General features: G+C 60.3%; 1 protein-coding gene across 3 annotated transcripts in view; it reads left to right on the forward strand.

Moving 5' to 3' along the window:
- The first annotated feature begins 2,832 nt into the window (after window positions 1-2,832).
- Window positions 2,833-12,534, forward strand: part of KCNQ4 (potassium voltage-gated channel subfamily Q member 4) — a 57,718-nt gene continuing 48,016 nt past the window's right edge. For all 3 annotated transcript variants that reach the window (XM_007164679.2, XM_057531445.1, XM_057531448.1), the window contains exon 1: window positions 2,833-3,458. In XM_007164679.2, the coding sequence (XP_007164741.2) occupies window positions 3,145-3,458 (314 nt within the window). In that variant the 5' untranslated portion in view covers window positions 2,833-3,144. The remainder of the gene's footprint in view (window positions 3,459-12,534) is intronic.

Consider the following 12,534-nt stretch of genomic DNA (forward strand, 5'->3'; position numbering starts at 1 on the left):
AATCAATACTTGCTTCATTGATGGATGAAAGTGACAGTGATGAATTACAGAAGATCTTGGAGCCCCACCCCCTCCTTATGGGCAGATGGGGAAACTGAAGCCCAGAGCCAGGAATGGACTTGCCCAGGTGGGACAGAGTGAGTGAGTCAGGGCAGAGCGGGATGTTTTTTTGGCAGTGTTACCTGGGAGAGGTGTGGTGGCTGGTGGGGGTGGGTGGGAAGGAAGCTGCTGAGGGTGGGGTGAAGGGAACAGGTGGGAGAGAGGGAAGGAGGAGGGTGGGAAACCACAGCTCCACGCCCCCCCCCCACCCCCCAGCAGGGAGAGAGCCTGAGACAGCTGTGTGCTCAGAAAAGTGTCTTAGTCACTAAAGGCTGCTGTGGGGAAAGGCCTTCCTCTCGGTCATGCTCATGTCCCGGGAATCCGGACGGGGCAGGAAGGCCGCCGGGTGACCCTCAGAGTGGCCACCTGTCCTCTGGAACTGGACTTTCTCCTCTGCCTCCTCCACCTTCCCATGCACACACATACACACACCAACCTAACTTTGCTTACATCCTCCTAGAACCATCCCCCCATCCCCCCACCCCTTAGGAAGAGTTCTATGACTCTCCACTTTATTTTTTATTTATTTATTTATTTTTGGCCACACCGCGCAGCTTGTGGGATCTCAGTTCCCTGACCAGGGACTGAACCCGGGCCACGGCAGTGAAAACCCAAAATCCTAACCACTAGGCCACCAGGGAACTCCCACAACTCCCCACTTTAAAAAGTGGTGGGCCTGTCCCATTACACATACACCTACAGGAGAAACGGGCCTCTGTGCCCCATGGAACTCCCTCCTGAGATCTAACTTCCCTCCCTCTAGCTGCAGCCGCAGTCTCTTTCTTCCTCTTGCTGCCTTTGAGGGGCTCATCCGGAGCTGGAGTTGGGAAAGATGATGAAAGACCCTCTTCTCGCAGTGAGGGCTCCTCACAAGGAGAGGAAGGGACTTTTGCAGTCCCCTAAATGGGAAGAGAGGCGTGGCATCCAGGGGTGATGCTGAGCTTGATGATCATCTTTCCCAGAACAGACCCAATTTCAGATATTCTGGGTGTTGATAAAGGGCAACCTGTGTTCAAGTGCCATTTCTGCACATAAGAAGAGCCTCAAAAAGACCCCCAAGAAACACCCCCCAGATCCCTTACAACTGCTTTCCTTCCCACTATTTCAAGTCCCCAGACCTTAGTCCACCCCCCAGGACCCCTGACTGAGGAAGCCCAGTCAAGCAGTCCCATAGCGTCTGGGAGGGCAGTGCTGCCTATCTAGGGAGTGCTAGCTTCAGCTCATGGGGAGACGATGGGTTAACACAGCCGGGGCAGGGCATCCATAGCTGGGCCCTGGGGTCCAGAAACCTTTCCCAGCTACCAGTGAGGAAGGGGCATAAACTGCCCAGGGGCACCAGGCTCTGGCCCTGGGCACACCTGGAGCCAGGAGCAGCCAGAGGGATTCAGGTCGGACCCCAAAGGCAGCCTCTGCTACGCAGAGGGAAAAGGGTCACTGTTGGGGTAGGGGTGTAAACGGCTGTCAAGCCCAGTTTGGGGTCCCCCAGGTCCCTGCAGCCCCCTCCCAGCACGCCGGCAGCTCTGCCTCCTTCCCTCCCCCACTGGCGCTCAGCAGATCAATGCTGCCTTTGCTGACAGCTGAGAATCGAGCTCGCCTTCCCACCCCGTCCCCCGCCCCTCCCGCTCGGCTCCGTCCCCCGAGATCCTCCCGGAGGAACCGGGAAGAGTCTGCTGCGGAAGCGCTTCACCCTGGGGCAGGGCCTGCGGAGGGAGCTGCTGGTGTGGCCGAAGCTTTCGTCAGGGGACGAAGGAAGGAGGATCGGGAAACCCAAATGACCACCGTGTGCTGGGCCAACAGGGCTAAAGGGAACGAAAGGCCTCCCCCAAAGCTAGAGAGAGTAGGTCAGGCACCAGGAACTTTCCGGCTGGAGAGGGAGTGCCGTGGAGGAATGTCCCGCCGCTTTTGGGTGTGATTCTGTGAGCCTTTGGGGAGGAGGCTGCCTGGCCTCCGCGCTGGTTCAGAGCTCACTTCCCAACACCTGTGTGCCCTGAACCCTGCCCTGCCCTGGAAGCGAGGCAAGGGAGCGCTTCAGACTGGGCTGGTGCGGAACAGGCCCCTCTGATCAGAGGAGACTCTTCTTTGGGGCAGAGTGGCCTAAGCGGGGGCTCTTCCCTCATCCTGAAGAACGGACGCTCAGAGGCGGGGGTGGGGTGGGCGGAAGAGCAGACACACCTGAGGCCCACTGTGCTACACACACAGGCCTTTCAGGCACGAGCGCACCCCGCCCCACGCGCACGGGGCACGGCCCGACGGGGCACACCTCGCTGACGCCGCCACCGCCAGCGGCCCGGACCCTGCACGCCCATCCACACCGCACCTCCTCACTCAATCTCACCATCACAGCCACCCACTGCGCCCACACAGCAGGCACTTCTGCATCCACTCACACTTAAACTCTGCGGGACCCGGGTCCCATCCGCGACGGCGGCCACGACTCCTCGCCCCACTCGCCACAACCGCACATGAGGCATCCCGCCCCCAGCCCGGCCTTCGGGTCCACGCAGCCCCGCGCAGCCCGGCGCTCCGCTCGCACCAGCCGGGGGCCGCCGCCATGCGGTCCGGTCCCCGCCCCGACTCGGCGGCCCGCGCGGCGGGGGCGCCCTCCCGCCGTCTCTCCGCACGTCCCCTCCCTCCGCCCGGCCTCGCCGGCTCGCTCGCTCCCTCCCGATTTGGGAAGGCGGCCGCGGGGCGGGCGGGGGCGGCGGGGGAGGGGCGGGGCGGGGGAGGCTGACATGTGAGCGGCGCGCCGGCGGCAGGTGGAAAGGCGAGCGGCATGGAGCGCGTAATAAGAGAGTTGGAGTCGGAAAGAGCCGCCCCAGTCGCCGGGGAAGCGGGCGGTCAGCGCGGGCTCCGGCGGCCCCCCGGCTCTGAGCGCCCGCCCCCGGCCCCGGAGCGGCCCCAGCCCGGCCCCTAGCCCCCGCCGACCGCGCCCGCCTCGGGCCGCCCCGCCGGCCCTGGGTCCGAGCCATGCGCCGCTGAGCGCCCCTCGCGCGCCCCCGCCCCGGACCGGACCCTGGCCCCGGCCCCCCCCGCCCGGCGCCGCCCATGGCCGAGGCCCCCCCGCGCCTCCTCGGCCTAGCCCCCCCGCCCGCGGACGCCCCCCGCGCCGAGCTGGTGGCGCTCACGGCGGTGCAGAGCGAGCGGGGCGAGGCGGGCGGGGGCGGCTCCCCGCGCCGCCTGGGCCTCCTGGGCAGCCCCCTGCCGCCGGGCGCGCCCCTCCCAGGGCCGGGCTCGGGCTCGGGCTCCGCCTGCGGCCAGCGCTCCTCAGCCGCGCACAAGCGCTACCGCCGCCTGCAGAACTGGGTCTACAACGTGCTGGAGCGACCCCGCGGCTGGGCCTTCGTCTACCACGTCTTCATGTGAGTTTGCTACCCCGTGCCCCCGACCGTGCCCTCGCGCTGCCGCCCCGCGCGGCCCCTGCCGGAGCCTGGGGTCCCGGGAGACGGCTGCCCCGCCTTGGCTCCGCCTCCTGCCCACCAGTCCCCGAGTCGGCCGACCCTCATCGCTCTGCCCCCAGGCCTGAACCCGATTTCCGATCCACCCCCTCCCCCCCAGCCGGACCCTAATCCCCCCTCTCTCCAAGTCCTGACCCCTGCTTGACCTGGCTTCTGACCTCCCCCACCTCAACTCCTGATTTCCATCCTGATCTCCAACCCCTGCTTCTCTGTCCCAGGAACGCCCCACGTCCAGCTTCTTGTCCCCCATCTCTCTCCAATCGGGAGCCACTAAAGTGCGGCTCCCTTTTTCTCTTCCTCACTTCTGTCTCCCTGTGTCCCAGACACAGAGGGCCCTTTGGCCCCCGCACACTGTCACCTTCTCCCCAGTTCTGTAGCTACAGTGGCCTCCCCCCTGGACTCCCTTCGGAGATGTCCCTCTCCAGAGACGATCTCCACCCCAGCCGAGGGCTGGTCCCCAATTACAGGTGTTTGGGGGTCCCCTTTGAGCCACCAGAGTTCTGACACTGGCGTGTGCTGTCTGATTTTGAGTCTTCACTCAGTCTTCCCCTCCACCCTCAACTTCCCAGCGGCAGCAGTGGGCCCTGCCGCAGGCTCGGCCAGCTAGCCTGCCCAGCTTGCTGGCCGCTGCACCAGGCCTGGCTCTGGGCACCCTGGGGAAAAAGAAAGAGGAGAGGAGTAGGTTTGGAAACACTCACGCTGCGGGCCCCCTCCTCCCCCTCACCAGGCTCCTACAACTTTCAAAAACACTGACCCTTCTTGGATGTAAAGAGCGAATTTTGGCAGCTCAGAGCTCAGTCTTGGGGGACGGCCTGGCCCAGCCGGGAACATGAGAGGCCCCGCAGATATCAGTTGAAGGGCTGGGCCTGGCTCTCGGACGCTCGAAGGTGCCCGAGAGAGAGACCTCTCGTCCCTGGGAAATGTGCTGATATTAATCCCTTATTGCTGCCCCCAGAGAGGGCCCTCTGGTCTTGGGGTCTCCTGGGTGGTCCCCTTGCCTGTCCACCTGACTGTCCCACAGTCCTTCTGCCTGTCTGGCTGTCCCTCTGCCGGAGTGAGTTTCTGCCTGTGTGTGAGTTGTCCTGTCTCTTCGTCTCTCCAACTATCCAACAGTCTTTCTGCTTGTCTGTTTCCATCCCTCTGTTGGCCTGTCCAGTTATCTGTGTGCCTGTCTGTCCATCTGTCTATCCACCTGTCCACCTGAATCTCACTCTTCTACTTGTCTGTTTCCACCTGTCTTTTGGTCTGTCTTCCTGCCTGACCCTCTGCTGCCTGCTTGCCTGCCTCTGCCCCATCCTAGCTGGCCCACAGAATTTCAGAGCGGAGGGGAGGAAAATGCTGGCAAAGGAGCCCCCTGACCACAGGGAGGGTAGCGGAAGGGAACTCTTTCAGCCTGTATGCTCCTGAAGGTAGCAGCCACGATTCGGTGCAGAGACCTCCTGTGGTGGGCCGGGGGTGGCGGGGGCAGAGAGTTGAGATCGCTCTGGACGTGAGGTCACACTTAGGGTCAGGGTCAATGGTTAGGAGTAGCCCAACCCCCAATGCACATTGGCAGGGCCTGGATGAATCTTTTTAGCTGCAGAGAGGGCTGCTGGAGTGCTGCGGGTTCTCTGCTGGGGTAGCAGGGACGGTGGAGTTGGGGATGAGGGGCAGGGGACTGCTAATTAAGAGCCGCTGCGTTGAGGCGCCCTTGCCCACCCTGCAGCCTGGGTGCCCACGGAGGCTGAGACACTTCGCAGGGAGCAGCTGCATCCTCCGCGGGCTCCTCTTGGGAGATGACTTTTCCGAGGCAAGGCTGGGCCTGGGGAAGCAATAGAGTTCTGAGGTGGAGGTCCTCAGTCCCCAGGCCTGGCCTCTCAGCCCATATGAGGGTGAAGGACTCGCCTGTGTCCTCTGGCCAGCACTGTCTTCACCTCCTCTGGAGGGGCCTCTCCTTCCTCTCCAGGAGCTAAATCCGCTAGTACCTTTGCCCTACATCCTGCCCTTTCTGGATGCCAGAAATGCCCTGGCCAGGGACATGGTTGTTCTGACCACTTGTCCCCAGGAGCCCAGGGCTGAGGCATCTCTCAGGAGCTCTGGGAGAGGAAATGTGGCACGAAAACGTCCAGACATTTGGGGATCTCGGGGAACTGGTCATTCATCTTAGAGGTCAGAGTGGGCTGAGGTGCCGGGAACCCTACCTCTTGCATGCTGTGCGATCTTGGGTTGATCACTGTGCCTCTCTGAGCTTTAGATCTCTAGGCCATCAAAGTGGGTAGAAACCCCAGCCTTGCGGGCCTCCCTCTTGGACGAGTTAATGGGTGGGAAAGAACTTGGTGAGCCGCAAGGGCCTGTGGGAGTGTGAGGGGTTGGTGTTATTATTGGGCCTGGGGGAGGGGGCTGCACAGGAGGCCTCTCCTGTTCTTTTTTTTTTTTTTAATGAAATTATCATTGCTCATTTTTTTTTTTAATAGCTACTTTATTTATTTATTTATTTATTTATTTTTGGCTGTGTTGGGTCTTCGGTTCGTCCGAGGGCTTTCTCTAGCTGCGGCAAGCGGGGGCCACTCTTCATCGCGGTGCGCGGGCCTCTCACTATCGCGGCCCCTCCCGTTACGGGGCACAGGCTCCAGACGCGCAGGCTCAGTAGTTGTGGCTCACGGGCCCAGCTGCTCCGCGGCATGTGGGATCTTCCCAGAACAGGGCTCGAACCCGTGTCCCCTGCATTAGCAGGCAGATTCTCAACCACTGCGCCACCAGGGAAGCCCACCTCTCCTGTTCTTGAGGAGCTCCAGATGTGGGGCTTTGCAGTCACTCACTGCAGGGTCTTGGGCGAGCCAGGACGTGCTTCCTGCTGTTGGACTTCTAGCCTGATTATTGCACTTTTGGTCAAATCCTTCCCCCATCCCCAGTGACTCTCACAGGCAGTCCAAGCAAGGGGAGTCCAGTGTGCATAGGTAGCTAGGACCCCCTTCCCAGAGACTCAGGCCCTGGTGGGAGGGGCCCCAGCAGAAAAGCCTGCCAGAGAAGGACTCAGCAAGGAGGGAATTGAGGTGAGCCGGGTCCATTCACCCCAGGGGACACCTCCCTCACACCTGCCAGCCATGTCCCTCTGAGCCCCACCCAGAACCTGCACCTTCTCTGGCCCCGAGGTGTGGAACATCACCCAGAGGACCAGCCCCAGTTCCACCGCTTTTGCCAGCAGCTGCAGGCCTCTGGGAAGTGGGAACCGCTGACTCCTGTCTTCTTCTCATTGAGACCCAGAAGGAAGGATTGCTGGCCCCTCTCCAAGCTCTCCCTCGTCTCTTTAGGCCCTTGGTCCTGTCACCAAGCCCCTACCACACCCCCTGTGCCGCAGTCCCTGATTTCAGCCCTCAGCCCTTCACAGGCCCCGCTCCCTGAATTTTGAGAAACACCACATCACTGCCCATCCTGCTTCTGAGCCTTTGGTAGGGATGTTTGCCTCCTTGCTGCACCCTGTCAAAGGCCACCCTGGCCTCCCTTTTGAAGTCAGAGGCCTGGAAGGGGCAGGTACAGACCAAAGCCCCATCTCCCCTCATCTTCCCCACACCGCCTGCCGCTGCTGTGAGACTCTTGCAGCTCCCAGCCCCCAGCTGCCCCGAGAACTTTCTCTAAGTGAAGGTTTGTGCTCTGTAAACATCCTTCGTCAGCCTTGTCCCTGGGGTCAGAAGCTGTGGGAATGGAGAGGAGAGGAGGTAGCAGCAGCTCCTGGGCCCCTCAGGCTCCCAACCCCGGTGCCCCCGACCAAGCTCCCACCCTGACCGTCTGAGAAAGAACATCACCTGCGTTGGAAATAATCCCAGCAAAAGGTGCCCGGAGCCCCCAGGCAGGCATCCCTGCTAGGTGGGTCCACACATTTTGACAGCCCCATTTTGTTTATGAGAAAACTGAGGCTCTGGAGACTTAACATCGCACAGTGGATCAGTGGCAGATGCAGGCCCAGGCCGAAGACTCCTGATTCTCTGTGCAGGGCCTCCCCGCCGCTCCCTGAGGCTGCCTGGGTTGGCTCTTGGAGTTTGAACTGAAATTGCTGATCACACGTGGAGCATCAGCCATGTGCCGGGCACCGTGCTGAGTGCCCTCTATAAACCACTCTCATTGTGTCCTTTAGCAGCCCGGTAAGGCGGGTGCTGGGGTCCTCCTTATTTGCAGGTGAGGAAACAGGCTCAAGAGAAGTCCCCCCCAAGTCAGCGTGGAGAAGCCTCAGCCCAGAGCTGGTGCTGCCTCGGTGCTGTCTTCCTCTTGCACCTCAGCTCCAGCCAGCACCCCAACCCTGGGCTCCTCAGGAGCCACACTCCTGCGTCATTGTCCCTCTGTCCCCCCAGCACACAGGCTGTTGGTGGGGGGGGGGGAGTGGGCAGCGGCAGAATTTTGTGGAATCGGGTGGAAACTGCCCAGCCACCCAGTGCAGTCACACTTTTGTTGTGCACGGCTTTGCACACACACATCCCTGCTACATGCCCGACGGTCTGTCTCGTGCACGCATTCCTGGCCACTTGGACACACCTGCCCAGGGACGTCACAAGAGCACACACAGCATACATCCAATGCAAAGAAATCTAATGCACAGCTGCTCCCACCTTTTCTCTGCCTTCACAGACGCACACCTGGGCCTGCGCGCCAGCCTAGACCTCTAGGACGGAGCTGAGTCGGCCCCATCTCTTGCGTTTTCTGCCTCCACCTGTTCACAGCTACAGGTCTGCCCTTATGGATCTGTGTGTGTTTGTGCATCCGCCTTGGAGGGCAGCCCCAGACCCTTGTGGGAGTGGGTGGCTGGCTTCCTAGGACTTTGCTGGCCTTTGCTTCTCCTGAAGGGCCCTCCGAGGTCCTCTGTCCAGCCCTGCGGTGCACTGCTGGGTTTACCAAGGCACAGAAAGGGGCAGATACTCGTCCGAGGTCACATCCGATGAGTCGGTGGTAGAACTATGCCAGTAACCCAGGCCTTCTGCCTCCCAGATCAGGACTTTAGATAGTATTTTTCCTCCCCCAGCCAATAGGGAAGACTGCTCCAAGAACTTGGCTTTGCAATGGAGAAAGTCTTGGGGTGTGACCCAAATTTTTCGTGCTGCTATTTTTCAGTCCTGGTGCTTTTGTTTGGTCTTCGTAAGAAGGGCATAGTGGAGAGACCATCCTGCTGGGCTTCTAGCCCTTATTCTATCTCTCTCCCTACCCCTTACACCCCCTTTGCTCCCTCCTTTCCACGTTCTCCTTTGGGGTCACTGGAGCAGGTTGGATTTCTCACTGTCTGCTACCCCAACCCAACTCCATGGTACATTCATTCCTTCCATCGAGGAAGCCCTGCTGGTTGTCTAACTTCAATCTCTATTGCTGCAGAAGCCTGTATTCTCAGAATGCTGGAGCCAGGAGAGTTTCAAGAGGTGATTATTCTTGGGCTGATGGCAGCAGTTTGAATGGGTGATTAATTTAAGGTTCTCTGAGCCAGTCAAGGGAGCTGAAATTGTCTGGGGAACAAGGAGAGAGGAAGGCTCTGCAGAGCGGGCCAAGGCCCTGCCCCCAGAGGAGGCTGTGCAGGGAACTTCCCCAGACTTGGAGAAGCCAGCTGGAGGTTTTCTCATCCCACTTCCTCCCCTGCACCCATGTGGGTCTTTGGCCAGGGCCTACCGTCTTGTGGGCTAGGGGGCCCAGCGGGGAATGCTGTGTCTGACCTGTAGGCAGCCCCTTTGTTAAAGGCCCCGGTATGGGAGTTGTGGGGCTGAGGTGGAGGAAGAGGGGCTACTTTTCATTTCTCCAGAGGCTGCCCCTCAGGGGGCTAAGAGCATGGGATCTGAGTCTGACGGATTTGGGTTCATTTCTGGCTCCACCCTTAGCAGTTGTGTGTCCTTGGGCAAGTTACTTAACCTCTCTGAGCTTCCATTTTCTCATCTGAAAAATAGGACTAATAATACCTGCCTCTGGATTTGTCAGGGCCAAGTGAGTTAAAGCACCTGACACCATGCTGGGCACAAATAGTAGCCGTTATCATATCACCATTATTATTATATCGTTATTATCATCATCGTGCCCCTTCCTGGGGAGCGGTTTGACGGATGTCCTCGTCAGCATGGTGAGTGTGTCTGGGTGTACCTGGGAGTGAGCAGGAGCTGCGTTCGCCTGGGTTACGGGGTGAGCGGCTCTGCGCGGGGAGCCTGAGGACGCGTTTCTGTGCACCTAGGATGCGCCGTGCCCTGCCTCTTCCCGGCATTCTCTCACTTAACCCTCACAGCCATTACATCAGGTGGGCACTATTATTATCCTCATTTCACGCTTGAGGAAAGTGGGGCTGCTGAGGGGACATCACCCACTTGCCCAAGGTCACACAGCGAGTGTAATGGTGGCACCGGGACATCAACCTGGGTGCCTAGGATCTCACTGACTGTCCCTCCCTTCACTTGACAAACAGAGTTAAAGAGCATCAACTCTGTACCAGGTCTGGGGAGGCAGAGGGAGAGACAGAGCACGCCTGCGCTCCGCCCCGGAGTGCAGGGGGGAGGGTTGCCCAGTGAGGAGGCTGTAGAGGCTGCCTGGACCACTGGGCTCTCCTGCCTCCTCCCCAGGGACTTGCAGAGAAGGAGTAGGCGTGAGCGTGTCTGTGTGCGTACAGGGAGGAGGGCGCATGTGAGGGTGTCGCTGTACGGCTGAGATGTGGGCCTCGTTATCAAACTCTGCAGCTGGTCTGGCCCCAGGCAGGTGGCAGTGAAGCCGTGGTGCCCAGGGGGACAGCCGGGGACTCCTGGGAGGGGAGGGCCATCCCCCACTCTCTCCTGAGCCTTTCGTTCTGGGGAATAGGGACAGGGAATCCCAAAGGAGACTTAGAGGTCTCAGTCCCAACACTTACTGGGAAGGTGTCCACCCCTACTCTACCCCAATCCCTGAGCCTCACTATCCCCCTCTGTAAAATGGGGCTGAACAGGAAAGTGGATCCTAAGGGCTGCCCGGCCCAGAGGGACTCTGGATGCATGGGAGGAGCCGCTGTCTCAGACCTTGAGTTTTATAGGGTGGGGGTAAGGGTAGGGTGCGGGGTGGTGGCATTTCTTCTCCAGCACCTTCTTCCTGAGCTCCTCAGAGGACTGGGCAGCACCGGGAAGGCTGCCTGCCCCCAGCGGGGACTCTGAGGGGCTGGGGAGAGGGTGCTGGTCACACTTCTGGGGCCTCTGTCAAGCACTCCCCCCAGGACTCTAGGCTTTCTGGGCAACTTGTCCCTAGGGCAGGATCTGCGTGCCCTGGGGGTTGGCACCTGGGGAGGTGAGACTGGGAGGGGCAGCCCCAGGCAGCAGACTAATTGGGCAGTGCCTGAGGGAGGGAGGCAAAGGAGCAGGGAGCTCAGCGATACCTTCCTCTCAAAGATTTGGGGAACAGTGGGTGGAGCGGGGTCTCCGGCCCAGGGGCCCTCCGCAATCCCTGCCGGGAAATTTGGGGAACGCTTTCTCCTGAGACTCCTCAGACATCTAGGCCAGGCAGGTGAGACAGGGGGAGAGCAGCTTGCTGGAGATAAATGGGCCCACTGAAGCAGACGAGATAGAGGTCAGACAGGAGGAAGGACTGACTGCCCCAAACCAGGAGGTAGAGTGAGATTCCCTGGGGTACTTTTTCCAAAACTTGGGAACCCATGTCTAGCTGGCCTGGACAAGATTTACTCTGCTCATTGTACCTATCAAGCAGGTGGCACCCAACCCTCCCAGTGTGATGGAAGGAGAGTGGATGGAGCTGCTCCCTTTGAGCCCCTCTGTTGGTGGGGGGGCAGGGGGGGATCAGATCAGGCACCCTTTTGCTTTTCGTGGGGCGGTGATCATCTCTTCCATCTTTGCTTCCCTGCCACTCCGCCCTGGGAGCCTCAGGCCTGTCCAGGTCACTGTCTTTGGGTTTATTTTTTGCCGGGCTCGGCTGTCCCCTGGGAGGGGAGGGGTAGGGAGAGAGGAGGGGAGAAGGAACAGCTTTGTCAGCACAATCCTGGCACCTCTGCTCCTGCCCTCCTTGGCCCGGCTGCCACCCTCTTCTGGAGGGACCAGTCCCTGGGGACAATGGGGACCCAGAACCCTGTGGGACCTCCTCCCCTGGGGCAGGACCAGTAGGTCTGGACTAGGTCTTTCTCCCCTCACCCTTCCTCCGTTCGTCCTGCCACAGAGCATCAGAGACAGAAGGGCCTCCGAGCTCAAGCAGATTCATGGCTTTGTTTCCCACATGGGGTAACTGAGGCCAAGAGGAAGGACACAGCACACCTGGGGCCTTCTCCACCTCCCCTCCGCGATAGATGAGAGTGGTGCTGGAGCCGCCGAGAACCGAGGAAAGCTGCTTCCCATTCCACCCTCTACTCTGAGGGAGGGGGGCAGCCCCTGATTTCATTCACTCATGCAATCTTCTGGCCTCTGGGGACTGCTGCCAGTCTGGTGGGAGGGACCCAGGATGGGGGCGGGGGGAACATGTGACCCAAGCCTCCCTCCATGCCCTTTATCTTCCTTTTTGTCGAAAAGTAAATTAGCCCCATGTTACAGATAGGGAAATTAAGGCCCAAAGTCAACATAGCTAGTAAGTTGTAGAGACAGGATTTGAACCCAGACTGTGGCTCCTGGGATGCTGCCGGGCTGCCTCCTGAGGGGCCCTTCCTTGCTTGCACACGCCCTTCCCTTGACTCTCCTCAACCCGCCTCTGGCTCTTCCCTGGGTTCTGTCAGCAGCTCTGCCCCCTCCTTCTCCCCTTGAATGTTGGGTCTCCTGGGGACTCTGTCCTGGGTCCTCCTCTCCATGCACAGTTTCCATGTGTGTGCACGTACTCCTGTGACTTTGGGGGGTCAACTCTGTGATGACAGCCTCCCCCTCTGCGATGACGGCCTCCCCCTCTGCAGTTTCATCCCTGAGCTTCCTGTGGACGCCTCGCCTTCTCATCCCCTGGGCACCTCAAACTCAGCATCTGTCTCCAAACGTATCCACCTCCCCCCAACAGTGACTCCTCCACCGGCAGTGCCCAAGTCAGGAACCCCTCTCTC

The sequence above is a fragment of the Balaenoptera acutorostrata genome, chromosome 1, assembly GCF_949987535.1.
Source record: "Balaenoptera acutorostrata chromosome 1, mBalAcu1.1, whole genome shotgun sequence".
NCBI classification, from domain to species: domain Eukaryota; kingdom Metazoa; phylum Chordata; class Mammalia; order Artiodactyla; family Balaenopteridae; genus Balaenoptera; species Balaenoptera acutorostrata.